The sequence below is a fragment of the Urocitellus parryii genome, chromosome X (assembly GCF_045843805.1).
Source record: "Urocitellus parryii isolate mUroPar1 chromosome X, mUroPar1.hap1, whole genome shotgun sequence".
In the NCBI taxonomy this organism is placed as follows: Eukaryota; Metazoa; Chordata; class Mammalia; order Rodentia; family Sciuridae; genus Urocitellus; species Urocitellus parryii.
Window position 1 is genome coordinate 22,134,532 of NC_135547.1, and position 27,882 is coordinate 22,162,413.

Consider the following 27,882-nt stretch of genomic DNA (forward strand, 5'->3'; position numbering starts at 1 on the left):
ATAGTGCATAACTAGACAGGGAAAATTCATGTTCTGTATCTATTCTTAATCAAGTAAAGATAATTTGTCATGGATCCAGTTAGCAAGGCATCAACTAGCTGCTGACGTTCCAGGCTTCTGCCTCCAAGTTCCTAATAAGTAGCTCCAGACACAGGGGAAGTTTTGAGGCTTTTCTTAAATACTTATTTTTTTAAATGAATTTCCCTGCTATGAAACTTCTTTGCTCATTAATTTAGCTATGTATTAAGGAACAAATTGCATGAGCAATATTGAAGAATCTCATTACATGTTCAAGAAAGGTTAAACTGTGGAATGAGGGTCCCATGCTTAACCACAGCCATTGTGAGTGTCTGTATAGCCAGCTGGGGGGTGTGACTAGAGGTAGTACAGTTGGCCAGTGAGCCCCAGTTCTATACTAGGCAGGCATAGAGAGAAGCAAGAGATGGCAGTTAGTCAGAACTAAATCCCAGTCCTGAGTCTGCCACCAGTTTTCTGTATAACTTTGGGCAAGCTGCTTTTTCCCTTTTGGATCTGTTTCTCCATCTGTACAATGAGGGGACTGAGGCTCTTTCTGATATGAAATTTCCCTGATTGCTGGCCAGGCTCATCATTCTCCAGATGTCCACTTTATTATCTGCATTACTACAGTAAAAACAACCACTATACAGTTGGGGATGGGGGTCACATCTTTGTATTTCTGTTAACTATTGGTGTTGATCCATTAAAAAAATCTATTGGATAATTTGTAATAATTTTTCCCAAATAAGAACATTTGATGTGTATCATAAACCTACACAATTCCTCCTTTCCCTCAGTGAGTATTTGCTTTGGACAACAGCACTGCTGGTGAAAATACCAAAATGAATAAGATATATATCTTGCCAATATGAGATAAGACTATATCTGTGAGAGTACATAACAATCATACAGTGCTCACCTATGAGAACCAAGCACTGTGCCAAGTATATTATAGATATTAATCCATTTAATCCTTCTAATAAACCATGGAGCTAGGTGCTAGCCTTTTCTTTACATGAAGCACCTAAAGCTCAGAAATGGTTAATCATCTGCAAGTTACCCAATTAGTAAGTGATAGAGCTGCTTTATTCCAGAACCCAGGTGCTTACCCACTATGCTTTACTACATTATTTTTTTTTCTGGGGCATCTCTTTTATTCTGAAGTAAAAAATATACAGCTTGAGAGAAGCAGAGACTCCTTGCCAATCATCTGCTTTTTTTTTTTTTTACACTGTTCCTAAAACACTTCATACTCTTTAAGTTGAAGACCACCTATCCTTGGGGTGCCACAACTGAACATTCCTATTAAAATACTGTATGACATTCACAGCTTGGAATCCCCACCCCACCCCCTGCCCCCACTTTTTTTTCTTTTTCTTTTTTTATATTTTTTTATTGGTTGTTCACAACATTACAAAGCTCTTGACATATCATATTTCAAACATTAGTTTCAAGTGAGTAATGAACTCCCATTTTGACCCCAAATACAGATTGCAGAATCACATCGGTTACACACTCACATTTTTACATAATGCCATATTAGTGACTGTTGTATTCTGCTACCTTTCCTATCCCCTACTATCCCCCCTCCCCTCCCCTCCCCTCCCATCTTCCCTCTCTACCTCCTCTGCTGTTGTTCAGTTCTCTCCCTTTTTTCCCCTCCCCCTTGCCCTTCATAACCTCTTATAATTTTGTGTGTCATTGAAGGTCTCCTACCATTTCCATATGCTTTCCCTTCTCTCTCCCTTTCTCTCCCCCCACTCGTCTTTGTTTAATGTTAATCTTTTCCTCATGCTCTTCCTCCCTGTTCTGTTCTTAGTTGCTCTCTTTATATCAAAGAAGACATTTGGCATTTGTTTTTTAGGGATTGGCTAGCTTCACTTAGCATAATCTGCTCTAGTGCCATCCATTTCCCTTCAAATGCCATGATTTTGTCATTTCTTAGTGCTGCGTAGTACTCCATTGTGTATAGATGCCACATTTTTTTTATCCATTCATTTATTGAAGGGCATCTAGGTTGGTTCCACAGTCTAGCTATTGTGAATTGTGCCGCTATGATCATTGATGTGGCCGTATCCCTATGGTACGCTCTTTTAAGATCCTCAGGGAATAGTCCGAGGAGGGCAATAGCTGGGTCAAATGGTGGATCCATTCCCAACTTTCCCAGGTATCTCCATACTGCTTTCCAAATTGGCCTTACCAATTTGAAGTCCCACCAGCAGTGTACAAGTGTACCCTTTTCCCCACATCCTCGCCAACACTTACTGTTGTTTGACTTCATAATGGCTGCCAATCTTACTGGAGTGAGATGGTATCTTAGGGTGGTTTTGATTTGCATTTCTCTGACTGCTAGAGATGGTGAGCATTTTTTCATGTACTTGTTGATTGATTGATTGTCCTCCTCTGAGAAGTGTCTGTTCAGGTCCTTGGCCCATTTGTTGATTGGGTTATTTGTAATCTTATTGTCTAATTTTTTTTTTAGTTCTTTGTATATTCTGGATATTAGGGCTCTATCTGAAGTGTGAGGGGTAAAAATTTGTTCCCAGGATGTAGGCTCTCTATTTACCTCTCTTATTGTTTCTCTTGCTGAGAAAAAACTTTTTAGTTTAAGTAAGTCCCATTTGTTGATTCTTGTTATTAACTCTTGGGCTATGGGCGTCCTATTAAGGAATTTGGAGCCCGACCCCACAGTATGTAGATCGTAGCCAACTTTTTCTTCTATCAGACGCAGTGTCTCTGATTTGATATCTAGCTCCTTGATCCATTTTGAGTTAACTTTTGTGCATGGCGAGAGAAAGGGATTCAGTTTCATTTTGTTGCATATGGATTTCCAATTTTCCCAGCACCATTTGTTGAAGATGCTATCCTTCCTCCATTGCATGCTTTTAGCCCCTTTATCAAATATAAGATAGTTGTAACTTTGTGGATTAGTCTCTGTGTCCTCTATTCTGTACCATTGGTCCACCTGCCTGTTTTGGTACCAGTACCATGCTGTTTTTGTTACTATTGCTTTGTAGTACAGTTTGAACTCTGGTATCGCTATACCTCCAGATTCACACTTCCTGCTTAGAATTGCTTTTGATATTCTGGGTCTTTTGTTTTTCCATATGAATTTCATGATTGCTTTATCTATTTCTACAAGAAATGCCATTGGGATTTTGATTGGCATTGCATTAAACCTATAGAGAACTTTTGGTAATATCGCCATTTTGATGATGTTAGTTCTGCCTATCCATCAACAGGGTACATTTTTCCATCTTCTAAGATCTTCTTCTATCTCTCTCTTTAGGGTTCTGTAGTCTTCATTGTATAAATCTTTCATCTGTTTTGTTAGGTTGATTCCCAAGTATTTTATTTTCTTTGAGGATATTGTGAATGGCGTGGTTTTCCTCATTTCCATTTCAGAAGTTTTGTTGGTGATATACAGGAATACCTTTGATTTATGCATGTTGATTTTATATCCTGCCACTTTGCTGAATTCATTTATTAACTCTAGCAGTTTCTTTGTAGACCCTTTTGGGTCTGTTAAATATATTATCATGTCATCCGCAAATAGCAATAATTTAAGTTCTTCTTTTCCTATTTTTATGCCTTTAAATTCTTTTGTCTGTCTAATTGCTCTGGCTAGTATTTCAAGAACTAAATTGAATAGAAGTGGTGAGAGAGGGCATCCCTGTCTTGTTCCAGATTTTAGAGGGAATGCCTTCAGTTTTTCTCCATTTAGGATGATGCTAGCCTGAGGTTTAGCATATATAGTTTTTACAATGTTGAGGTAAGTTCCTGTTATCCCTAGTTTTTCTAATGTTTTGAACATAAAGGGATGCTGTACTTTGTCGAATGCTTTTTCTGCATCTATCGAGATGATCATATGGTTCTTGTCTTTAAGTCTATTGATGTGGTGAATAACATTCATTGATTTCCGTATATTCAACCAGCCTTGCATCCCAGGGATGAATCCTACTTGATCATGGTGTACAATTTTTTTGATATGCTTTTGTATTCAATTCGCCAGGATTTTATTGAGAATTTTTGCATCCAAGTTCATTAGAGATATTGGTCTGTAGTTTTCTTTCTTTGAAGTGTCTTTGTCTGGTTTTGGAATCAGGGTGATGTTGGCCTCATAGAATGAATTAGGAAGAGCTCCTTCTTTTTCTATTTCCTGAAATAGCTTGAAAAGTATTGGTATTAATTCTTCTTTGAAGGTTTTGTAGAACTCCGCTGTATACCCATCCGGTCCAGGGCTTTTTTTGGTTGGTAGTCTTTTGATGGCTTCTTCAATTTCTTCCTTTGTTATTGGTCTGTTTAAATTGTGTGTGTCTTCCTGACTCAATCTGGGCAGATCATATGACTTAAGAAATTTGTTGATATCTTCACTATCTTCTATTTTATTGGAATATAGGGTTTCAAAATACTTTCTAATTATCTTCTGTATTTCTGTAGTGTCTGTTGTGATATTGCCTTTTTCATCCCGTATGTTAGTAATTTGAGTTCTCTCTCTTCTTCTCTTCGTTAGCATGGCTAAGGGCCTGTCGATCTTATTTATTTTTTCAAAGAACCAACTTTTAGTTTTTTCAATTTTTTCAATGTTTTTTTTTGTTTCAATTTCATTGATTTCTGCTCTAATTTTAATTATTTCTTGTGTTCTACTACATTTGCTGTTGTTTTGCTCTTCCTTTTCTAGGGTTTTGAGGTGTAGTGTGAGTTCATTTATTTTTTGTTTTTTTCTTTTTTTTTGAGGAAAGAACTCCAAGAAATTAATTTCCCTCTTAAAACTGCTTTCATTGTGTCCCATAGATTCCGGTATGTTGTGTCTGTATTGTCATTTGTCTCTAAGAATTATTTTTATCTCCTCCTTTATGTCTTCTGTAACCCATTGATCATTCAGTAACATATTGTTCATTTTCCATGTGATGTAGGATTTTTTCCTTCCTTCTTTTATCATTGATTTCCAGTTTCATTCCATTATGATCAGATATGGTGCATGGTATTATCTCCATGCCTTTATATTTACTAAGAGTTTCCCTATGGCATAATATATGGTGTATCTTTGAGTAGGATCCATGTGCTGCTGAGAAGAACGTGTATCCACTTGATGATGGTTGATATATTCTATGTATGTCGGTTAAGTCTAGGTTATTGATTGTGTTACTGAGTTCTATAGTTTCTTTATTCAGCTTTTGTCTAGAGGATCTGTCTAATGGTGAGAGCGGTGTGTTGAAGTCCCCCATAGTTATTGTGTTGTGGTCTATTTGACTCTTGAACTTGAGGAGAGTTTGTTTTATGAACATTGCAGCACCATTGTTTGGTGCATACATATTGATAATTGTTATGTCTTGTTGGTGGATGGTTCCTTTTAACAGTATATAGTGTCCTTCTTTATCCCTTTTGATTAACTTAGGTTTGAAGTTGATTTTATTCAATATGAGTATGGCCACTCCTGCTTGCTTCCGAGGGCCATGTGAGTGGTATGATTTTTGCCACCCTTTCACCTTCAGCCTGTGTATGTCTTTTCCTATCATATGAGTCTCCTGAAGGCAGCATATTGTTGGATCTATTTTTTTTTAATCCAGGTTACTAGCCTATGTCTCTTGATTGGTGAATTTATGCCATTAACATTTAAGGTTACAATTGAAATATTATTTGTACTTCCAGTCATATTTATTTATTTATTTATTTTAGTTTGGCTAGTTTTTACTTTTTGGTTATTTTCCTCCCCCTTTACTGAGATACCTCCTGCTGTTAGTTTTGGGCACTATTTTTCAATTCCTCTTCTTGTAGTATTTTGCTCAAAATGCCTTGCAGTGCTGGTTTTCTGGCTGCGAATTCTTTTAGCTTTTGTTTATCATGAAAGATTTTAATTTCATTGTCAAATCTGAAGCTTAATTTTGCTGGATACAGTATTCCTGGTGGGAATCCATTATTCTTCAGCATTTGAAATACATTGTTCCAGGATCTTCTCGTTTTCAAAGTCTGTGATGAGAAATCAGTCGTTAACCTAATTGGTTTACCCCTGAATGTGATCTGCCTCCTTTCTCTCGTAGCTTTTAATATTCTCTCCTTGTTCTGTATGTTTGCTATCTTCATAATTATGTGTCTTGGAGTTGGTCTATTATGGTTTTGAATGTTTGGGGTCCTGTAGGCTTCCAGGATTTGGCAATCCATTCCATTTTTCATCTCTGGGAAGTTTTCTAGAATTACTTCATTTAATAGGTTTTCCATTCCTTTGGTTTAACTCTCTATGCCTTCTTCTATCCCGATGACTCTCAAATTTGTTTTTTTTTATGACATCCCTTATCTCTTGAATAGATTGCTCGTGGGATTTAAACATCTTTTCTGTGTTGACTATATTCTTTTCAAGTTGATAAACTTTGTCTTCATTATCTGATGTTCTGACTTCTACTTGATCTAGTCTATTTGTAATATTCTTGTTTGAGTTTTTAATTTGGTTTATAGTTTCCTGCATTTCTAGGATTACTGTTTGATTTTTTTTAAGATCTCTATCTCCTGGTAAAGCTCGTTCTTTGCCATTTGAATTTGTTTGTTTGATTCATTTTCAAAATATACTTTTATTGCTTGGACTTGCTGTCTCATGTCTTCTCTAATATTCCGTTCCATCTGAGTTAGGTATGCCTTGAGTTCTTTCCCTATCCCTGTTTCTGATGCTTCTAGGTCCTCCTGTAGATTTAAGTTGTCCTGCATTGTTTGTACTCCTTTTTTCCCTTGTTTTTTCACGATGTTCACGCTACTTTCCAGCTCTATTTGATTGCTGTGTTTCTGCTCTCTTCTATAGATTTGTTTTGGTTTTGTATATCTCTGTTGTCTCTCCTTTGTGTTGGTAGACTATGCTTGCTAAAGTGGATTCCGCTGGGAAGGAATTCCGACGGCCAAGCTCCAGTGACGTCACCTCTCTGCTATGGCGGGCCCCAGGCTCCTTGCCGGGGTGTCCGAATGGGGGGGTGGGACTGGACTGTCTCTGGTTGGTTTCAGCTCCTGGATGCCGGCGGTCGGGCAGTCTCCAGCTGCCCAGTCGCGTGGACAGCGGGTGGGCTGTTGCTGGCGGGTGGGTGATCTCTAGCCACCCAGTCGCGGGGTCAGTCGCCAGCGGGCGGGCAGTCTCCAGCCGCCCAGTCACGCAGGCAGCCTGCGGATGATTGGTCGCCGGTGGGCGTGCGGTCTTCAGCTGCCTAGTCGCACGGGCAGCGCCAGCGGGTGGGCTATCTCTAGCCGCCCAGTCTCGTGGTTGGGCGCCGGCAGGTGGGCGGTCTCCAGCCGTCCAGTCGCAGCGGCAACGGGCCAGCTGTCGCTGGTGGGTGGGCGATCTCTAGCCGCCCATTCGTGCTGTCGGGCAGGCGGTCTCCAGCTGCCCAGTCCCCGGTGGGCGATCAGTCACGGGCAGGCGTGCGGTCTCCCGCCGCTCAGTCGCAGGGGCAATGGGCCGGCTGTCGCTGGTGGGTGGGCAATCTCTAGCCGCCCAGTCACGCGGTAGGTCGCCAGCAGGGGCGGACTGCAGCCGCCCAGTCGCGCGGGCAGCGGGTGGGCTGTCGCTGGCGGGCGTGTGGTATCCAGCCGCCCAGTTGCGAGGGCCTGGCCTCTATTCCCCTGGTTTCTCCTGCTAGTCCTGGTTTCTCCTGCTAGACCAGGTTTCCCCTGAGTGATGTCTCTCGGCAGTTCAAACTGTACTCTGGGCCTGCTGTTTGTTGGGCGTGGAGGGTGGCTATTGAGAACCCCGGCACTCTATTGTTTTGATTTTTTCCACTTGCCCCTCCCCCAGCGCTGGCAGTACAGGTTTCGTTTTCCCCGCTGATGGGAGGGGGAGTTGAAGGTCGGGTGTCTCTAGTTTTCCCCGTGTCTTTATGCAGGCTCGCTCTGATAATCCCTCCCCCGAGAGCCTAGGAGAGATTTTATGCGAATTCCCCGCTGTATGGGAGATGAGCTGAGTAACACGCACCTGTTTTATTGTTGCAATCTGTCGGAGAGTGGCGGTGGTTACTTCAGCCCTCCAAGATGGTGGCCGCTGGTTTCCTTGGTGGAGTTTCCGTTGTGGGCGATAGAACTGTACCGCTTCCTTCCCCGTCTGAAATCCCAAACTCAGCCCAGGGCTCCCTGAGTGCTCAGTCGGCAGGATTCCACAGAATCTGCAGCAACAGTTTCTCTCTGCTTGCTGGCTGCTTCTCGGCGGCTCCCCGACATCTGTAGCCACGGGGCGGGCCGCAAGGATCAGTCAGCCTGGATCTCCGGTAGCACAGTTGGCTCATGTTTGAGACTCAATTACCAGACCTCGGTGCTGGAAATCCTTCCCCTAGGTTTCGGTGCACCCCCATTTTGCTGTAAGTTCCTAACAAGATAGTTTTTTGTCGTTCTAACTCATTATTCACCCGTGCAGTGGCGCGGTACACGGGGTGTGATGCACTCTATTCGCGGCCATCTTTGCTTTACTACATTCTAATTCAAGAGTGTGTTAGATGTTAGAGGTACAAATAAAAGGATATGTGCACCCAAGAAGTGAGAAATAGCTTCTCGATGCTTCATGAAGGGACAATGAGGGCTTTCAGGTTAAGCAGAACTAGGAGAATTACTTAACCTCTGTTAGCCCCAATTGACCCACCTGTAAAACAGAGGTCATAAAGAATGGGCCCTACTTCATAGGTGTGAGGATTAAATGAGTTAATACATAAGAAGCATTTATTACATAGCACATGTACAATAGATTTTAGCTATCACCAACACTAACACTGTTGTCGCCCCGTCGTTGTCGTCGTCATCATCATCATCATCATCATCGCTATTTGTGGGGAAAGGCAGAAAGGAGTGTGTTGCAATGAGATTGCAGCCTGAGGCTTCAGTGGCTGGACCTGCAGGTTGTAAGTTGGGCTGTAAATTGTCAGAGAGATTCATTTCCTTGGGTTTATTTTTTTTATTTTTAGGTGCATATTAATTACACAAAGCAGTAGGTTTCTTTGTGGCATATTCATACATTCATATAACAATTTGATCAATTTAACTCCTCAATACCTCCCCTTCCCCTCCTTTCCCCTCTGTGTCCCCTAATCCCTTGCTTTTACATTAATGGTCTTCCTTCCACATTCATGATGATGACTTTTTCCCCTTTAGCTTCCACAAATGAGAGAAAACATTGACTTTCTGAGTTTGGCTTATTTTAGTTGACATAATGACCTCCAGTATCATCCATTTTCCTGAAAATGACATAATTTCATTATTATTTATGGCTAAATAATACTCTATTGTGTGTGTGTTGTGTGTATATATATCACATTTTCTTTATCCATTCCTTTGTTGATGGACACCTAGGTTGATTCTGTAATTTGGCTATTGTGAATTGCACTGTGATAAATATAGGTATAGTGGCTTTAATTCTTTTGGATCAATACTGAGGAGTGGTATAGCTAGATGATATGGTAGTTCTATTTTTCATTTATTGCAGAAACTCCATACTGATTTCCATAGTGGTTGTACTAATTTACATTCCAACCAACATCGTGGATGATTTCCTTTCCCCTGCAGCCTTGTTGTGTGTGTGTGTGTGTGTGTGTGTGTGTGTATTTTTTCAGTACTGGGGATTGAACCTTGAACCAAGGGGTACAATACTACTGAGCTATATACCCAGTCCTTTTAATTTTTTTATTTTGAGACAGGGATTGCTAAATTACTCAGGTTGGCCTCAAATTTATGATCCTCCTGCCTTAGCCTCTAGAGTAGCTGGAATTACAGGCACATACCACTGAACCTGGCTTGTTATTTGTACTTTATTTATTTATTTTTATTAGTTGTTTTTAGATATACATGACATTAGGGTATATTTTGACATACATACATAGGGTGCAACCCATTATAATTTTGCTCCCATTCTTGTGGTTGAACATGATGTGTATCCTTGATGATTGCCATGATGTCTTCTCTTGATGGGGTGAGGTGGAATCTCATCTCAATGTAGTTTTGGTTATTTTTTTTTTTTAGTTCTTTGCAATCAAGCATTACTCAGTTGCTCCCCGCCCCAACAAATAATAGATAACATTCAGGAAGAATATGGTTGCAGCTGAAATTGCTGGGAAATTCAGTACTTTTTAATTAAATTATTTTAAAATGTTCTTCATTAATGGAAAGCGGTTACATTTTGAATGCCTTATTTCTAATGACATTTCTGTGGTTTTTAACTTTGAAAATTTGTTCTTTTTAGTTATACATGACAGTAGAATGCATTTTGGCAAATTATACATACATAGTGTATAACTTATTCTACTTAGGATCCCACTCTTGTGGTTATAAGTTATACTCAATGTAGTTTTGATTTGTATTTCCCTGATGGTTAAAAATGATGAACATTTTTAAAGACATGTTGGCCATTTGTGCTTCTTTTCAGAAGTCTCTGTTCAGTGTGTTTGCTCATTTATTTAGTGGGTTATTTACTTTTTTGGTGTAGTTTTTGAGTGCTTTATATAGTCTTCTTTAGTTGATTATGAAATAGGCGAGCTATGTGTAAAGAAGACAATGAAATTCATTGAAGTGTCTCCTTGCTTGAAAAGGCAGAGTTTGATATTACCTTGGGGTAGGACATTGTCTCCCAAAAGCCCTATTAGAACGAATATCATAGCTAAGAGGCATGACCTCAAACCATTACCATAGCCAGGCATGGTGGTGCACACCTATAATCCCAGCAACTTGAGAGGCTGAGGCAGGAGAATTTTAAGTTTGAGACTAGCCTCAGCAATTTAGCCAGACATTCAGCTAGTGAAATTCTGTCTCACAATAAAACAAATAAATAGGACTGGGAATGGAGATCAGAGGTAAACAGCTCCTGGGTTAAACCCTCAGTACTCCCAGAAATTATCATGTATGAACTCCGTAATCAAGCACATTCATCAGATGAGTCCAACAAATATTGGTGTTTTATGGGAATAAGATAGTAAGCAGTTTTGATGACTACAAAGAACACAGATGTGAATTGAGGAGGACAAATACAGAGTCCTTCCTTCATGAGCAGTCAGTTCCAGGAGGCCAGAGGACAGACTCAAAGGTAGGGGGAAGGGCAGGTCAAGCAAAGGAGAAAGCATTGAATAAGCAACTACCTTGGATGCAGACTATAGTAAGTATTTTGACATGCATTATCTCATTTAATCACCCAACCATAATGCCCTAGTCTATTCCTGGTGCTATAACAAAATATTCAAGGATGGGTAATTCATAAATATCAGCAATTTATTGCTTGCAGTTTTGAAGGCTGGGAAATCCAAGATCAAGGCACTGCCATGTTGGTGTCTGGTGAGAGCTTTCAAGCCTTCTTTTCTGCCTCCAAGATGGCATCTTGGATGTTGCTTCTTCTGGAGGTCATGAATGCTGTGTCCTCACATGTCAGGAGGATCAGAAGGGCAAACAAGGAAACAGCTGCTCCCTTAAACCTCCCTTATAAGAGCACTAATCTATTTGTGAGCTCTCAAGACTTAATCACCATCCAAAAGGCCTATTCCCTTAATACCATTATCTTTGGGTTTAGTTTCAACATATGAATTCTGTTTGTTTAGTTTTTTTGCATGGTGCTGGGGATTGAACCCAGTGCCTCATGCATGCTAGGCAAATGCTTTACCACAAAGCCACACCCCAGGTCTCAACATATGAATTTTGGAGAGACATATACATTTAAACCATAGCACATAATAAGGTAGGTACCATTATTATGCTCATTTTTATAGATGAAGAAATAGCCTTGGAGAGGCTAAGCAACTTGCCTAAGGTCACACAACTAATGAATGGGATTGAGGGGCAGAAATTAGTTATAAAAATCTGAGTTATTTTTAATAAACTACACTGTTCATATAAACCCACAGTATAGAGAGGTGCACAAATTAACTGAGCAGCAGTAACTGGTAGCGATGACATAGGACAGTCTGCAGAACTGAATAGCTTGTGATAGTGCCGATGAGGGGGACAAGTCCACAAATTGGTTTCATGTAGGTCATCTATCTCATCTTCATCCCCCCAAAAACCACTAAATCCTACCCCTGCTCTCAGGATCGTCCCTCACCATCCTGGAAGGTGAAAGACTAAGTCCTGTCCTTGACCATAGCCCCAAGCCCCAAGGGCAACAATGCACCTCAGCCTGCGGCCTGAGAGCAGGGAGTGTGACTAGTTTCCTGGGCTTTCAGAGACAGAGTATCATTTTCCTGAACAAGAGACAGTACAGAGTTCTGTTGCAGTTATTTATTTATTTGACAAACAGTTACAGGGTGCCACCTATGTGCCAGGCACGGTGCTAGGTGCTATCATTCCAGTGATCTTAAAGTTGGATAGATGGAGACGAATAGGAAAGCTGGTCATTTGAACATGATATTGAGATATATAGGAGTCTGCAAGGGGTCCAAAGTGAGAAATCAAAGTTGCACTCCTTGCCTCATGGGGCTTGATTTCAGGGATACAGTGGTGTTCAACCTTCTCTTCAGCACAGCAGGTCCAGAGAATGACATGACAATACAGAAGTGCTCTCAACAGTTTTCAAGAGTAACAGGCCATGAAAGGTACCACCCATAGCTGGCACGAAGAGGGCAAGGTCACTGTGGGAAAAAAGTACCTATGAGGAAAGAGGAGATCTTAGACTGGGACAAGGAAGATTTATACAATTTAGTTAAGTGGAGAGAATTTAGGTTTTAAAATGATTCTCCCAAGTGTTCAGCTCTTTAAATGTTGCCACAAATAAATACCTTCAATTTACTGCTGCTGTGCTTTAATTTGTATCATTTACTTGTATGTAAATGCACATACATGTGTGTGTTTTACAGTGTTGGGGATTAAAATCAGGGCCTTGTGTGTGTTAAGCAAGTGCTCTACCACTGAGGCACACCCCCAGGCTACTTTTGGGGCATTCCCCCCCTTACATGCACAGTTTGAAAACTAGGTAAGGTGGGGAAAAGGATAATAGGAAAAAGTAGAATAGATCAGTGCTTTAACCCAGAGACACACAATAGAACTTTCTGCAATGATTGAAAATTCTATTCTGAGATGATCAATACAGTTGCTACTAGCCATATGTGACTCTGCTACAGAAGTATGGCCAGTGTGACCGAAGAACTGAAATTTTAACTTCACTTAAAACATGGTTAGTAGCTACTGTATAGGAAAGCACTGCTGTCATCACTTAGCTGTAGCCCATAGAGACCCAAAGTAAAGGTGTGGTGCAATTAAATATGAAGTCTTCTATTAATCTAGCTATGGGGAGTACTTATTTGGGTATGCATGTGCTTGTTCAATTAAGGGTCAGAGCACCAAATTTCCTAAAAATGAGGGACAGAAGAGCAAAAGGAGCAAGGGGTTATTCCTGACTTGCACAGTACTTTCATGCATAGTACCTCATTCAATCCCATAACAGCCCTGAAATGGGTAGGGAAGAGACTATCATTCCCACAGGACCCAATGAATCTAGGGGATAACAAGGGCCTATAGAAGATAATGGTGGAGCCTAGGGGCTAAGTGTTTCTCTTCCTGATTGGACACTTTCCAGGGAACAGTGAAGGAAGAATGATCTCATGTTACCTATGCCCACTGCTCACAGTCTGGGTCTCCCAGAATAAGAGAGAGTCTTCGCTTCATATTCCCTTTTTCTACCTGATTGTGGTTAATGGGATCATGAACCATTACCAAAAACTGTATCATATTCCCTTCCCTCTTCCTTGATTTAGGCAACAGGGATGCATTTGAAAACTTCAGTCATATATTCAAAATTACACATTGAGCACCTATCATATCCCAGGCACTGTTCTGGGACACAACCATAAACAAAATAAAGATCTCTTTTGTGGCACTGAAATTCTGGTAGGGGGAGACTAATAATAAATAATGTATATACTGGATTTTTGTAATGTTCTATAATAATACACCATGGTTTCTCATGTCTTTTTATGACACACATAAACACTGTCCAATGTACGTTTTGTGCAAAACTGGACTTGCACTTCAAGCAAACTGCCTGGCTTGCTGAAAGGTGAAAACACCTTTTGAATTAGTCTTTTAACATGTGTTGAGTGCCACCTATGTGCAGAGTACGATATTGGGGACTTTGGAGAGATGCAACTGACTGAGAGGACAGGGTCCTATCTTAGGGAATTCCCAGTCTGATGCAAGAGGCAGCCCTTTCCTTGGGAGCTCGCAGACTGCAGAAGGAGCTAACAGTGTAGTCTGGAGAGGCAAACTTCAGGACCCACTTCAAAAGGGGAATCCCAAGTACATGCACAACCAATTCAGCCTAGACTGTGTGGAATTGGGTAAACTAACCCCTCTTATGATGATGGGGAACTAGATAGGGGACAGCTTCAGGGAACAAGAAAAGGGACACTGTAGGAGCTGTCCCATGTCCCAAGAGTGAGGAAGAAAGGAAAGACAGCCTCTACTGGATTATTGTTACCTCGGGAAGACTCTGGATGAGATGGGATTTGCGGGACTGCTGGCAAAAAATGAAGAGCTCATGGGCAGAGTGAGGTGCAGGTATCCCAGGTAGAGGGTACCTCCTGGGTGATGGTAGGAGGAATGAGGGTGCTGGGTGCAACCCTTGGCAATCACCCCAATTCAAATTCAATTGAAGATGAAGAAGAGAGAGGACCAAAATTCTGGGGGGTGGTGTCGGTTTTTGACCAAACCCCTGGAGATGCATAGTGGCAAGAGAAATGACCATGGTCAGGATCTGAGGTGTAGGGTCTGAGTGGGGGCAGTCCGGATAGGGGTCCTACCCTGAATGCCCAAGTTTCCTGACAGCTGTTAAGGAAGTGAGGTGAGAAAGGGTTAAGTGTGCCCCTCCACCGCCCTAAATGCTTCCTGTATTTGAAATCCTTTAGGTCTTTGCAAACTCTCTGGCCCCTGGCCAGGCTGGCATTGTCCGGGGAGCGGTTGTGGGTTGTCCGAGCAGTCAGTCGCTCAGTCTTTGTTATGGGGCCACCTCGGGGTTCCCTCTTGCACCCGGCCTGAGGCTGCAGAGTGCGTGCCTGGAGGGGGGCGGTGCGGGAGGCTCGCTTCTCTCCCTCTTCCTGGCCCCCCCTCCAGTCCTCCCGATGACCACATGACCAAGTGGGCTCGCGGCCAAGCCACAAGCTACAAAATGCAGCCCCTGGAGTGAGCGGGGAGCATTCTCGCTGGCAGCCTGGGCCAAGAGCAGTACAGCCGCGGCCGAGCAAAGCCAGCCACTTGGAAAGAGATCGCTGCAGAGCCTGGCTTCACGGTGCTGCCCCGCGGCGGCAGAGAGAGGCTGCAGGAGAGCCGGCGCGGCGGCTGCAGACTGCGGCGCACTCACTCACGTGGCCCAGGAGCCCCGCGAGCCCCGCTCCTGCACGCGCCGCGGCTTGCGCCTTCCCGTGCCTCAGGGCTCCCAGCTTCTCCCCCTTCCCGCGGGCTCGTCAGGGCAGCGGCGACTCGAGGAGCAGCATGAATCTGCGGCTCTGCGTGCAGGCGCTGCTGCTGCTCTGGCTCTCCTTGACTGCGGCGTGTGGAGGTGAGTGCGCGCCCTCCCGCTCACCCGCTCTTCCTTTTGCTTTACCCCGCTGCAGCCAGCGCGCTCCCCTCCCTCCGCCCCACTCGCGCTCTCGGCCTCCCAGGGAGCCCGGCGCGAGCCGTGCAGGAGCAGCCACACGCTGGCTGCGCCGAGCGGCAGATTGACAGGGCGTCTAGAGCCAGGGGCAGCCGGCCGCGGGGACCGGTTCCTGGGGTATGAGGGTTCCGAATGGTCTCGAGCATCACCAATCTATAGCCTTGTCCCTTCTGACTGCCCCTCTCAGTCCCGAGAAGCTAAGGGCCCCAGGCGTGCGCCTCGTGTCCCGTACCCTGCACCCCACGTGGTGGGGACATGAGGGCCTGCCCAGCTCACCGCGTGGGTCAGAGGAGGGAACTGACCTGAGGTAGGTGGGCTGGTCTCCCGCGTTGAAGGTCTTCTGGTTCCTGGAGGTTAGGGGCCGCAGGCCACTGGGGATGATGTGCCAACATGCCGACGTGACACTTGTTGCATAGGCAAGAGCTTGGGGCGGGGGCGGGGGCGGCGGCGGCGTGGATCCCAGCTATTGCTACTTTCAGCCTACAAGTGAGCAGAGGCGGCCTCCCCCAGACTGCCCCCACCGGTCTTCTCCATTACTCCAAGGTCCTCTCTGGTCTCCTCCGGGCTCCCCAGCTCCTACACAGGACGCCTTCCCCACAGCCTCCATGCTACTTCCATATCCTGGCTTCCAGCCTCCACTTTTTCCCAGGCATGTGCATGCTTCTCCTTCACCCCTGTGTCTACAAGCACCAAACCAGGAAACAGGCACTGACTTGGCATCTCCATGCAGGTCTGGGGGCGGGCGTTCTTTTGCCCTTACCTGTATCACACCCCTACTTGGTAATACTTGGCACTAGCTTCCCTTGCCTGCCCCAGACCTGGTCCCCATCCATGCCTCTGCAGCTCCTGCCCAGGTTGCCTGTCCTTTGTGCGTCAGTGTCTCCCTGGGCTGCCAGCTCTCACCTCCAACTGCCACAGTCCTGTGATCTGGCTGTCACTGCTGCCTGCCTGGCACCAGAAGGAGAAGGCCAAGACTAGGTGGATTAATGCCAGTGCCAGGGCTGGAGTCACAAGAAAGTGAGGTTGGAGGGAAGGAGAGGGCAAAGGCGGCAAGTTTCCTAGAGGAAGAACATAGGGCTGGACTTAATTCCAAACCCTCCAGAACAAGAAGGATGGCTTACAGCCCAGGAGCCTCTGGGGGTCCAGCCAACTCTGCCTACCTCTTTATATAGGCAACCTCCTTTCTCTGCTCTTGTTCTTTGGCACTGCCCTGGTCCCAGGAGCACTGCTGAGCTTCTTAGGAGGATGCATTGGTCGGGTCTGGCACCTCCTGACTCCAGCTGGATGTCCAGTGATCTCCCTCTTTAAGACTCCAGCACTTGGACTGGGGTTGTGGCTCAGTGGTAGAATGCTTGCCTAGCATGTTTGAGGCACTGGGTTCTATTCTCAGCACCACATATAAGCAATTAAATAAATAAAGGTCCATCAATAACTAATAAAAAATATTTTAAAAAGACTGCAGCACTGAGTCAGCCACCTCCTTGGGAAGAAGAGAGTAATCTTTCTTCTCAGAAACTCCTGTCAGGCAGGCAATGGTTGGAAGGGAACAAATAAAGACACATCACAGGGGCCCACCTCCCAGGAGCTATCATCCAGTAGAGTTGGCAAGACAAGAAACCACAGGCAAATGGTCCATGGTATTGCCTTCAGAGGAGAAAAAGAATAGGTGCAGAAAGGGTATCCTAGAGGAAGCTGAGGTTTTGGGATCAGCACACTCAATGCTCCCTGTGAAGCAACAGGGAGACCCTTGGCCAACAGAAACCACTGAGCCTATGAGGAGTCTGGCTATTGTGGCAGTACTGGTGATGGGAAGAGCTGGTTTCAAAGGAAGAGAAGTTGGTCATGCTGCCAGAACACTGTGTGCTTCTGGCCCAGACCCTGCCACTTCTTGTTTTATTTGTCCCTTTTTCATATGTCATCTGCCCACCCTGATTTGGGGACATTGTTGCCCTCATATTTTGCTTAAGCCTAGCACTGGAAACTTCCAAAGCTCCCGCTGCTTTTCCACCATTCGACTTACCCTGGAGCCAAGGAGGGTAGGTGGCTACTAGCCAAGGGTCTAAGTATGCATGCCCCATTCCTCCTGCTTTCTGTCCTGCCGTAGAAACAGGGACCCCAGAACTATCTTGTCCTTGGCCCAGATTTACATGCACTCTCTTCAGCTAGAGTCCCTAGTAAAACTTCCAGGCCTGAAAACTATGCTTTCTCCTCTTACTCCAGATTCTCTCCTGACATGGGATGTTCACCCCCACCCCTAAATCCCTTCTTCCCCTCAACAACACTCCACCACTGCCTTCTGACCTGGGATACGACTGCTCTTCTGAGTCTGAGAGCTGCTGGGCCCAGGCCAAGTGTCCCTTGGTCTTTGAGTACCTCCCTTTCTCCCCTCTGGCTTCCCCTTTCCAACTCCTGCTCAAAATATGCAGTGTGAGGACAGCCTACTGAATTCCCCCCAGTGGGGGAACATCTCCACTCCATTCCCAATCCTAAGCACTAAGTGCCCATGGAACCTGAGCCAGGCCTCTCAGAAGCAGAGGACTAATACAGGTCAAGTGGAGGGCCAGGCTGCCAGAGCCTGGTGTGTCCAGGACTGCAGAGCTGGCACAAGGAGATAGCACAGGGTCCTGGAGAAAACGACTGGGGTGAGAGGGTGGGCAGACAAAGGAAAGTTGCCTCATCTCAGAGACAGACACAGTGCTACAGAACGGCAGAGGCAGGGGGTACATTGCCAGCAGGGTCCCTACCAGAGCATGAGTGTAAGCTTTAAAGCAATCACAAGACAGGCCAAACCACAAGAGGGAAAACAGGTGCATCATTCTTGGTGAGGCTGGCAAGTTCTTGAAAAGTTGCATTTACCCCTTTGTACATTGGCAGGGTTGGAGTTCAGATCACATGAAAATCAAATCCCATTCTCCCCTGACTGTGGTTCTCAGTGTGGAGATGCTACAGATTCATGACTCAGGGCACTTCAGAGAGCAATGGCTCTAATCCCTCTAGGTTTGAGATTCTTTGAAGGATTGCCCATCTCCCTGTAAGTAGCACATGAGTTGGAAGAAAATATTGAGGTGAACTTGGGAGGCCCCTATTTCTAAAGGGGAGTTCTTTTGTACAGACAGGATCTCTGCAGTGTTGAGAAATAATAGTCTCTAATTTGTCCCTTTGGACAGGACAAAGGTAGAGTTTCAGGTGTCAGCTTATCTGACGGTGAGCCAGACTCAGCATCAAAAGTAGGAAAAAGGTGGGTGAATGGGTTTAGGGTGCAGGAGGAGCCTATAGACTTCCAGCGATGCAGAGGACAATAAGCCTCCATCCAATGGGATGCAAGAGGCCAGGGGTTTCAAGATGGCTATTCTCCAGGGCCTGGTTGATACTCAGTGAATTCAGGGTAACTCTTCTCTGTATGCCTAGAGTCTAGACATCTTCCTGACCACCGTCTGAGCCACCATCTCTGCTTCCCATCCTGGCTTGTGACCTCTCTTCCCATGGGACCCTTCCCAGCCCTCCCTTCCTGAATGTCACAGGCACAGTCTAGGATGCTGAACATGTGAGGATGATATTCTTCCCCTTCTGGCTCTGTGCCTCTCTTCCCATGCCTGATCACCCTTAGGGTTCGGTGACCTGTGTTATTGCCCCTGCCCCCAAGTAGTTGAAGGCATGGATTTTAGAACCAAGGTTTCACTTACATTTTAAGGCCCTTAGGGTCCTTCCTTTATGCCTGGACACGTGCTTAGCACAGTTATCACTGCCCTGAACCCTGAGTGTGTCTCTGATAATAACTACTCATCAGCATCATTCAGATCCATTCTCAGTGTGCAGAGTGAGCCTTGCGGGAACCCCAAAACTCAGGTCATAAGCTGGAACTGCTGGGATGGGAACTTAATGAAAGTCCTTCCCTCTTCTCCCTCTACCCCCAGTGCCAGCCTCTTAGGAAATGGCAAGAGGAGACCTCTAGATCAGGTAGCGTAGAAGCAGCACCCCCACTCCAGCTATATCTCCTATTCCAAAATGCAAATATAATTTTCTTTTTGGTACTGAACATTGAACCCAGGGTCATTTTAACACTGAGCCACATCTCCAGACTTTTCTGTTTGTTTTTATTTTGAGACGGGGTCTTGCTAAATTGCTCAAAGCCTCCATAAGTTGTTGAGGCTGGCTTTGTACTTGTGATCCTCCTGCCTCAGCCTCCCCAGCTACTGGGAATACAGGCATATGCCACTGTGCCCAGCTAATTTTTGTTTTAATTCTCATAGGTTATGAGTTTAGGGGCTGAGTTGACACATTAACCCACCTTGATCATTAGCAGGGAAGTGTGGCTCATTAACCAAGTGACCCTAGTTAACAGTGGGCCTGGTGATTTTTCTTGGAGATAAGGAAGGTGCAGGGTTAGAGATGAGCATATGTGGGGTAGGCATATGTGTCTGGATGTGAGCAGGAAGAAAGAACAACAGGCCCCATAGGCTGGGCAAAGAAGGCCCAAAGGACAAACCTCACCTGCTTTTGGCCTAAGAGGAAACTAAATGCCTGGAAACTGTGTGCAAGCAGAGGAGGACACAGGAGCCAAGGAAGGAACCAGAGCATGGGGGTGTTGTAGGTGGGGTTGGGGGATGAGGAGCAGCCAATGGGAGGCTATATGGAAACCGTGAGCTATTGGGGATTCCTGAATGAATGGCAATGAGGCTCAAGAGACAGGATATAGCTGAAGGCAAATCTGATGGTGTGATGGGGAGAAAGACTGGTATTCATTATCATCAGTGGCCTGCAGACTGGCCCCATACTGGGCATTGCACAAGCACCCTGCCCATCTGCCTCTTCCCAGCACCATCTTATTTCATCCCACAGCCTGACTCTGGTGGCCACGCTTGTCTCTGGGTGCCAGCTAGGCTTCCCTGGCTGGACTTTAGGCTCCGAGAGAACTGGCAAGAGTGCCTTCTCCCTCATTGTGCCCAAGTACACCCAGCACCACTTGGATTCCATCGTTGGGACTCAGATTGGCATCAGGGAAGTGATGCTGAGCCCCATGTGGGCAGATGTCAAATGGAGCCTGGGAGAGCAGAACAGAAACCAGTTAGGGTCAGAATGGAAGGAATTCATGGGAGATGTGAGCTGGGAATGACAAGAGATAGGATATTGGCAGGGAGGTGCCATCTACCACAGCCTACTCTCCTGGTGCATACACATGCTGTTGGTGCATAGACATTCACTCATCCATCCATCCATCCATGCATCCACCCATGTACCATGCATGCAATATTTATTAGCCTCTAAATCTGCTCACTAGGCTGAGTCACAGATGGCCCAGCCACACCCATGGGGCAGTCTCAGGAGCAAATATGAGTCTGAAATGCCTAACCACTGATGAGATGCCTATGGGTGAGGCATGGAGCTCTAGTATTCATAAGTGGGTCACCTTGCCCATCAAAGGATGTAGGAGTACAATGACGTGATGTTCAGGATTTGCTTTAAAATACCATAGCCAAGAAAAAAGAAAAGGGACAACTGGAGCATATGTGACTCCATCTGGATAGCTATTGAATCTGGGTGATGGATCCATGGAGGGGGAGTCATAGTAATGGTGTCTGTCTGAAATGTCTAAAGTACACCAGTTACTGGGGCACCATGGTTACTGCCTCCTGTACCCCAGCCAAGTACAGGCCTGATGCCCCAGAATGCACCCCCCAATGACTTTCCAAAGAAAAGAACTTGTTTGTGCCTGTCAAAAACATGATACAATCATCAAAAATATATAGAATCAGCTATTTCTATGGCAAGATGTGAGTAGTGCATTCTGTTTGTCCCAGGACAGTATGTAAATGGCAGATTTTTCATTGAGATAGAAAACAACAACAACAACAAAAAGCTATGAGGAGTGCCAGCCACCTCATGGAGAAATTGTCCTCTCCTGTGGGCCTATGGTCTGTGGGACCCTTTCTTGGCCGTCTGCCGTTTTCATCAGCCTTCCTAGTTAACAGCCCTTTTCCTTTCTGCAGTGCCCCTGATGCAGCCTCCTGATGGGAAGGAGCTGGAGGAAGGCAATGTTCGCTACCTGGTGCAGCCCAGGGCTTCGAGAAATGGACCCTGGCAGGGAGGACGGAGGAAATTTCGCCGCCAGCGGCCCCGCCTCTCCCACAAGGGCCCCATGCCTTTCTGAAGCAGGTATTTACTGGATCCCCTGCTCAGTGGGCATTGCTCAATGGGAAGGGGAGGGACAGCCCTAGAAATTAATAAGCCTGCTTCTTACCACTGGCCAAACACATCATCTAGCCCTTCCATTTTACAGAGGGGAAGACTGAGTCCCAGAGAAGGGCTTGACACTTGGGACTGATGTTTGGACTTCCCAACAGCTGAGTGTTACATCCCCTCTACCCTGTTGCCTGGGGTTGGGCAGGCTGACAGCTGGAGAATACTGGAAGTCCCAGCAGCCCTTAACTGGGAAGAGGTGCACAGATTGTGCCTATAGGTGTCCAGGTCTAGGAGTGAGAACGAAGGAGGCAGAGAGCAGGAAGAGAGCTGTGGATGTGCTGTTCCAGAGCTTCAGGTATCAAAGGTAGCTGCAGAGAAAGCAGGGCCTAAGGCTACCCCTGAGGCCTGGGCTGTTACCATCCCTCTGTAGCTGGGACAGAGGGACATCAACTCAGAGCCTTGGACTTTAGGTTCAGGGGTTGAAGGGGTTGAAGGCTGTCCTTTCCTTTCCTGAGGTGGGGGAGTCCTTTGACCTGGAACATGTCCATGATTTCTCTTGTTACTTTTTGTTTCTTTAGGACTGAAGGGGCCCCCAGGTGCCCACCCCCTGCAGTTCTCTCTACTCCACAGTTTGATCAGCTTCTCTGGAGCCCTCACATCCATTCAGCTGTCGTCTTGCACCTGTTCTAGCTGCTGATAGTTCCAGCTCTTCTAGCCCACCAGCTTCCCCTAATGGTGTGGTCCTGCTCCTCATTCAGATGATTCCATTTCTCTCATAAGGATCCATGTAGTCCACCTTTCCGGCCCTTCCCTGGACTGATTTTGGAGACCCAGCTTCTCCCTGGCCTGCTGTACACCCTCATCCCTACTTTACCTATTTAATGCCCCCACCCTTCAGCTAGCTCTTCCCTCCTCAAGTCTGCCCTGGAATCTGGATGGAAACACTCTCTTCTTCAGTGGACTCCTGCAGATCTGTATTTTCTTGTCAGTCGGACCCTCACTCAGCCACCAGAGAGGAATACAAAGATGTGCAATGAGAGATTCTAGTTAGAGGGGCTGGGTGTTGGGATCCAGAGAGGGTACATTGGGGGAACTGAAATGGGGAGGAATGGTCTTCTGGTGAAGTGGGGCGAGGCACTGCAAAACAGGAATAGCCTCTTCCTCATCCCTGTGTTTGGCTTCATTAAGGAAGAAAAGAAGGAGAGGCTCTTTGAAGTACTTTGTTACTTCTGTCACCTTACTCTGTCTCCTAACACATTCTTTCTCTCTATCCCCTACAACTAGTTCAAGCTCCAGGTCACATGGGGAGGGTGCTGGGCCTAATGTGGCTCTGTACCCTCCCAGGAGTGAATGCCAAATAGGAAGGTTGTTTTTGCCAAGAATCCCAGAATATCAGAGCTGAAAGGACCCTTGGAGATCACTTAGCTCAACTTCTTTATGCCAAAGCCTGTGAAAACAGAGTCCTGGAGTGAGGAGCGACCTGCTCAGGGTTACTGCTGAGTCAGAATGGGGACCAGGTCTCCAGATTCCCACTTGATGATGTCCTCTTCCCTCTTGATGATGTCTTCAAAACAAATGTAGTGCCTTTTGCTGGGGTTAGGGCTGGGAGTGTCTGGGAAGGGAAGGGAGAGGCAAGCTGGCTGTGAGCTGCCCCGTTGTGGGGATGGAGCTGCTCCCACCTCTCTTGCCTTCCCCTGCTGCTCCATTCCCAACCTGGGCCATATGGTTCCATAACTGGCCAGTTGCCCCTCTTCTGACAGCACTCCCATGCCTGGTGACCTTTAACAGGGGAGCTCAGGCACTGGGATTACTGTTCAGACCCAACATTGGTTGTCAAATGCCGGAAGTAGCCTTAAATCATTGAATCCAATGGCCTCCCCTTCGTGTTGATTGGACCCTCTTTCCTAGTGGACTTCCTTGGGGAGCAGAGGGCAGAGAATGACAAAGAAAGGGAAGGAAAAGAAGGAGAGATGGGAGGATGTACAGGTAGGGTTGCACTCCATTCACCAGGGCTTATCTTCCCTGAGGGGCCTCTCAGCCCTTCCCTCTTGGGGCCCTCTTGCGTTTGCCTGTGCAGATTTCCTTCCCAAATGCTTTCCAAGAGGGAGAAAAGGGAAGACAGAAGCTTGATGCCCACTTACATATATCTGGGGCAGGGGGAGTCAGGGCCCCCCAAGTCCCACAATAACCCCAATGTTCACCTGTCCACCTCCCCTCAAGTCCTTTCCCCTCTGCTGCTGCTAATGCTGCTGCTGTACTGCTGCTGCCGCCATTGCCTCAAGGCCCACCCTGGGGAGCCAAGCTGGGCACAGCCTCCCCACCCCACCAGACATGGAGTGGGGTCTGGCCAGTGTCCACAAAGTCTCTTCTGCTACTGGTCTCCCCAGTAGAGACCTTGCCTTATTCTTCCTTCCTGCATCTCCTGCCTCATCAGCCTGCCATGACCTACAGCCAACCCAGCCCCATGGGGAAGGGAAGAAGAGAGGGAGGATGGCTGAGAGAGATAGGAGACAGAGGGCAGAGGAGGATAGTGGGTGGGCTAAGGGGGCTCTCTTATTTAAAGTGGTTGTGTATGATTCTTATACTAATTTATACAAAGATATTAAAACCCTTTCCATTAAGAAATTGTCCTCTTCCTGTAATTGTGTTTGCTGTGTTTGTAAAGATTGTTCTGTGTAAATATGTCTTTATAATAAAGAGTTAAAAGCTGAAAGTTTGCCCTTAGTCTTGGAGGTCATGTTCAGAAGGGGCATTTCCCCCACACAGGGCCATGGTTGTCCCTGTGCCCACAGATTGCACATTCAGGGAGGTAAGTGCTTGCATCCCAAATCAGTTCTAGGTCAAGTGTCCTGAAACCGACTTGCCACAGGCTCACAAAAGCAATCCAAGCATAATGGCCAGCTCACACGAAATTCAGCCTGCTTTTTAGTCTTTGGCATCTGTTTGGATGTCCTAATTTTTGTCTGGCAGCAGTGTCATTTAAAGGATTTTTAATAAAAGCAATTTACTTAACATGCTGATTACAAGTGGGATTTCTATTAAAAGTTTTGTATTGGTGGGTGTCTTCTATTTTATCTACTTTTGAACACTTTCGGGACTTTTTAGCCAGTTTGCCTTTCTTTAAAAAATGTTATGTTTTCAGCAATAAATACAATTGGTAATGACTTTGCATGTATCATTTTATGTTTCACAAAGTGGAGTTGTAAGATGAATGAGATAGACTGAAAAATAAAATGCAAGGAGTTCAATACAATTCCACCCCATCTGTCTCACTTCTTCATGCTTGTTGTCAAAATGTCAATATCTTCCAGAACAGAAAGGAACATTGGGTACATGTTAATTTTGTTAATAAACGCATTAGGTGCACACAGATGTACACTATGCAGAGTAAATCCCAATGAGATGAAGATGGGAGTGATCAAAATGCATGCATTTGATAAATCTTCTGGGGGAATTCTATAGATTTGACAAGTATTTAGTGCCACAAATATATAACTTTAAAGAAAGTGCCTTCAGACAAAATTGCTAAAAAGTCATAAAACCAATAGGAGATAAAATAGAAGCCACCCATAAGCATATAAAACTATCTCACCATTGACAAAATGCTGCAAATTATGACATAGTGATTTAAAAATATGACATGTTTGAAGTGTTTCTTAGGAAAATTGGTGCAAAATGTCTCATTTTAAAATTACTAGTTTGACTTTTGGACAAACTAGTCATTGGAGGAACTGGGTTTAGGCAGAGGTTTTGGGTGGGCTGGTTTTACTCTGATTGGCCTGTTATTTCCCTAATCACCCTCAAAGCTCTAATTTCACATGAAACCAAGAATAAAAGGGGTGGGAGCAGGGCAGAACAACTTAATACTGACCCATAAGCATGCAGGCCTTTAACAGTTTACAGAGCTCTTGAAAAATCTTAACTCATCTTCCTAACAACTGAGCCAAAAACCTCACTATCAGATCCCAATTTTTAAAATATATATATTTTTAATTTTTAGTTGTACATGGACACAAACCTTTATTTTATTTATTTATATTTTATGGGATGCTGAGGATTGAACCCAGTGCCTCACATGTGCTAGGCCAGTGCTCTACCACTGAACTACAATCCTAGACCCTTGGATCCCCATTTTACAGATGAGAAAACAGACTACGAGGGGAAGCAGCTGGTCCTAAGTCTCACAGCTTGCAAGTGAATTTTAAATCTAGTCAGCTAATTCTAAAATGCAAACTCTTTCTACAGTAGTAGAAAGGAAAGTCCCCTAATCATAGAGGAAAAAAAAAAACTAAGTACAAAATGTGTTTTGTTTTTTCAATAAGTGCAATAGAAATTTGGGGTACAACTCATACATTGCTGGTGGGATTGCACATTGGTGCAGTTATTCTATAAAGTCATATGGAGATTCCTTAGAAAACTTGGAATGGAACCACCATTTGACCCTGCTATCCCACTCCTTGGTCTATACCCAAAGGTCTTAAACACAGCATACTACAGTGACACAGCCACATCAATGTTTATAGTAGCTCAATTCACAATAACTAAACTGTGGAACCAACCTAGATACCCTTCAGTAGATGAATGGATAAAGAAAATGTGGTATATATACACAATGGGATATTACTCAGCATTAAAAGATATTAAAATCATGGCATTTGAAAGTAAATGGATGGAGTTGGAGAATATCATGCTAAGCAAAATTAACCAATCCCCAAAAAACAAAGGCCAAATGTTTTCTCTGATATGAGGATGCTGATCCATAATGCGGGGTGGATAGGGAAAAATGGAGGAAATTTGGATTGGGCAGAGGGGAATGGGGAGAGGGTAGTGGGTGTAGGGGTGGGAAGGATGGTGGAATGAGATATGCCCTATGTACATGTATGATTGCATGAATGGTGTGACTCTGCATTGTGCACAGCCAGAGAAATGAGAAGTTGTGCTTCATTTATGTACAGTGAATTGAAATGCATTCTGCTGTCATGTATAACTAATTAGAACAAATAAAAAATTGGGGGTACAAGATAAGACAGTGTGGCCTGATGAGATTGGGGAAAGTAAGTGGAGTTTGAGCAGTTAATACAGGCCCCAGAAAATCCAGTAACATTTGGCTAAGTTTGGTGGGAGGATGGTGGGCAGTGGAGGTTAGCACAAGGAAGCTGGATTAGCCACCAGGGTCCATGGGGCATATTTAGTCAACTAGATCCTAGTAGGTGGACACAAACAGGGGATGAGGGGAAGGAAAGCTGGCAGCCTTCTGTTAAGATAATTAGATATCAAACCAAAAGAAAGCAGGACATACAGGTCGCCACCCTTTGGAGATATCTTAGATTGACCTAATAAATACAATAGAATCTGAGCAGGGCTGTTTGTCAAAATGCGGAGCCTTATTATTATTTTTTTAATTATTTTTATTTTGGTACTGGGAATTTAACCCAGGGGCACTTTACCACTGAGCTACATCCCAGCCCTTTTTATTTTGATGCAGGTTCTCATTAAGTTGCTTAAGGCCTCGCTAAATTGCTGAGGCTGGCCTCAAAATTGTGATCCTCTCAAGTTGCTGGGATTACAGGTGTGCACCACCACGCCTGGCTCAAAATGCTGAGCTTTAGAAAAAGAAAACGAAGTTCACTTAACTGATTGTTTCTGGCCAGGAGGTCTTGGACTGAGGTTAAAGAGTGAGGGCAGAGAACCTGAAAAACAACACTGCTTCAAATCCATCCGGAAATTAGGGAAGTTTCTGAAGTGACAGAGATTAGAGAGACACATGACTTTTCAGGAACCCAGGTGCCGTGTCAAATGAGCCGTAGATGCTTTGAAGCCCAACACTTCAGACTCTCCCATAAGCCCTGGTCTGGTTGACTTGGTAAGCCCCAATTGGGGCAAGGCTCCTCTTCCAAACCAAGGGAACCATGGGACCTGGCTTGAGTGGCCATTCTGAGGTGCTTATATAATTCCATTTTGTGGCCTAAAGGTTATTCCACTGAAATTTCTCAATCCAAGGTTATTTTCTGACCAGAGTGAGCCTGTGCCAGCTAACTGCCAAAGAAAATGGTGAAGACTTAGTGCCTTCTCCTTCTGGCCCCAGAGGGCTGCCAACTCAGCCA

The 27,882-nt window shown here is 45.0% G+C and overlaps 1 protein-coding gene across 1 annotated transcript; it reads left to right on the forward strand.

Annotated features, from left to right (window-relative positions):
* The first annotated feature begins 15,164 nt into the window (after window positions 1–15,164).
* Window positions 15,165–24,943, forward strand: Apln (apelin). The gene is made up of 3 exons (XM_026413813.2): window positions 15,165–15,502; window positions 21,586–21,751; window positions 22,357–24,943. Exons 1-2 carry the CDS (start codon window positions 15,436–15,438, stop codon window positions 21,744–21,746), a joined length of 228 nt encoding a protein of 75 aa, XP_026269598.1. The 5' UTR covers window positions 15,165–15,435; the 3' UTR covers window positions 21,747–21,751; window positions 22,357–24,943.
* Window positions 24,944–27,882: the final 2,939 nt, after the last annotated feature.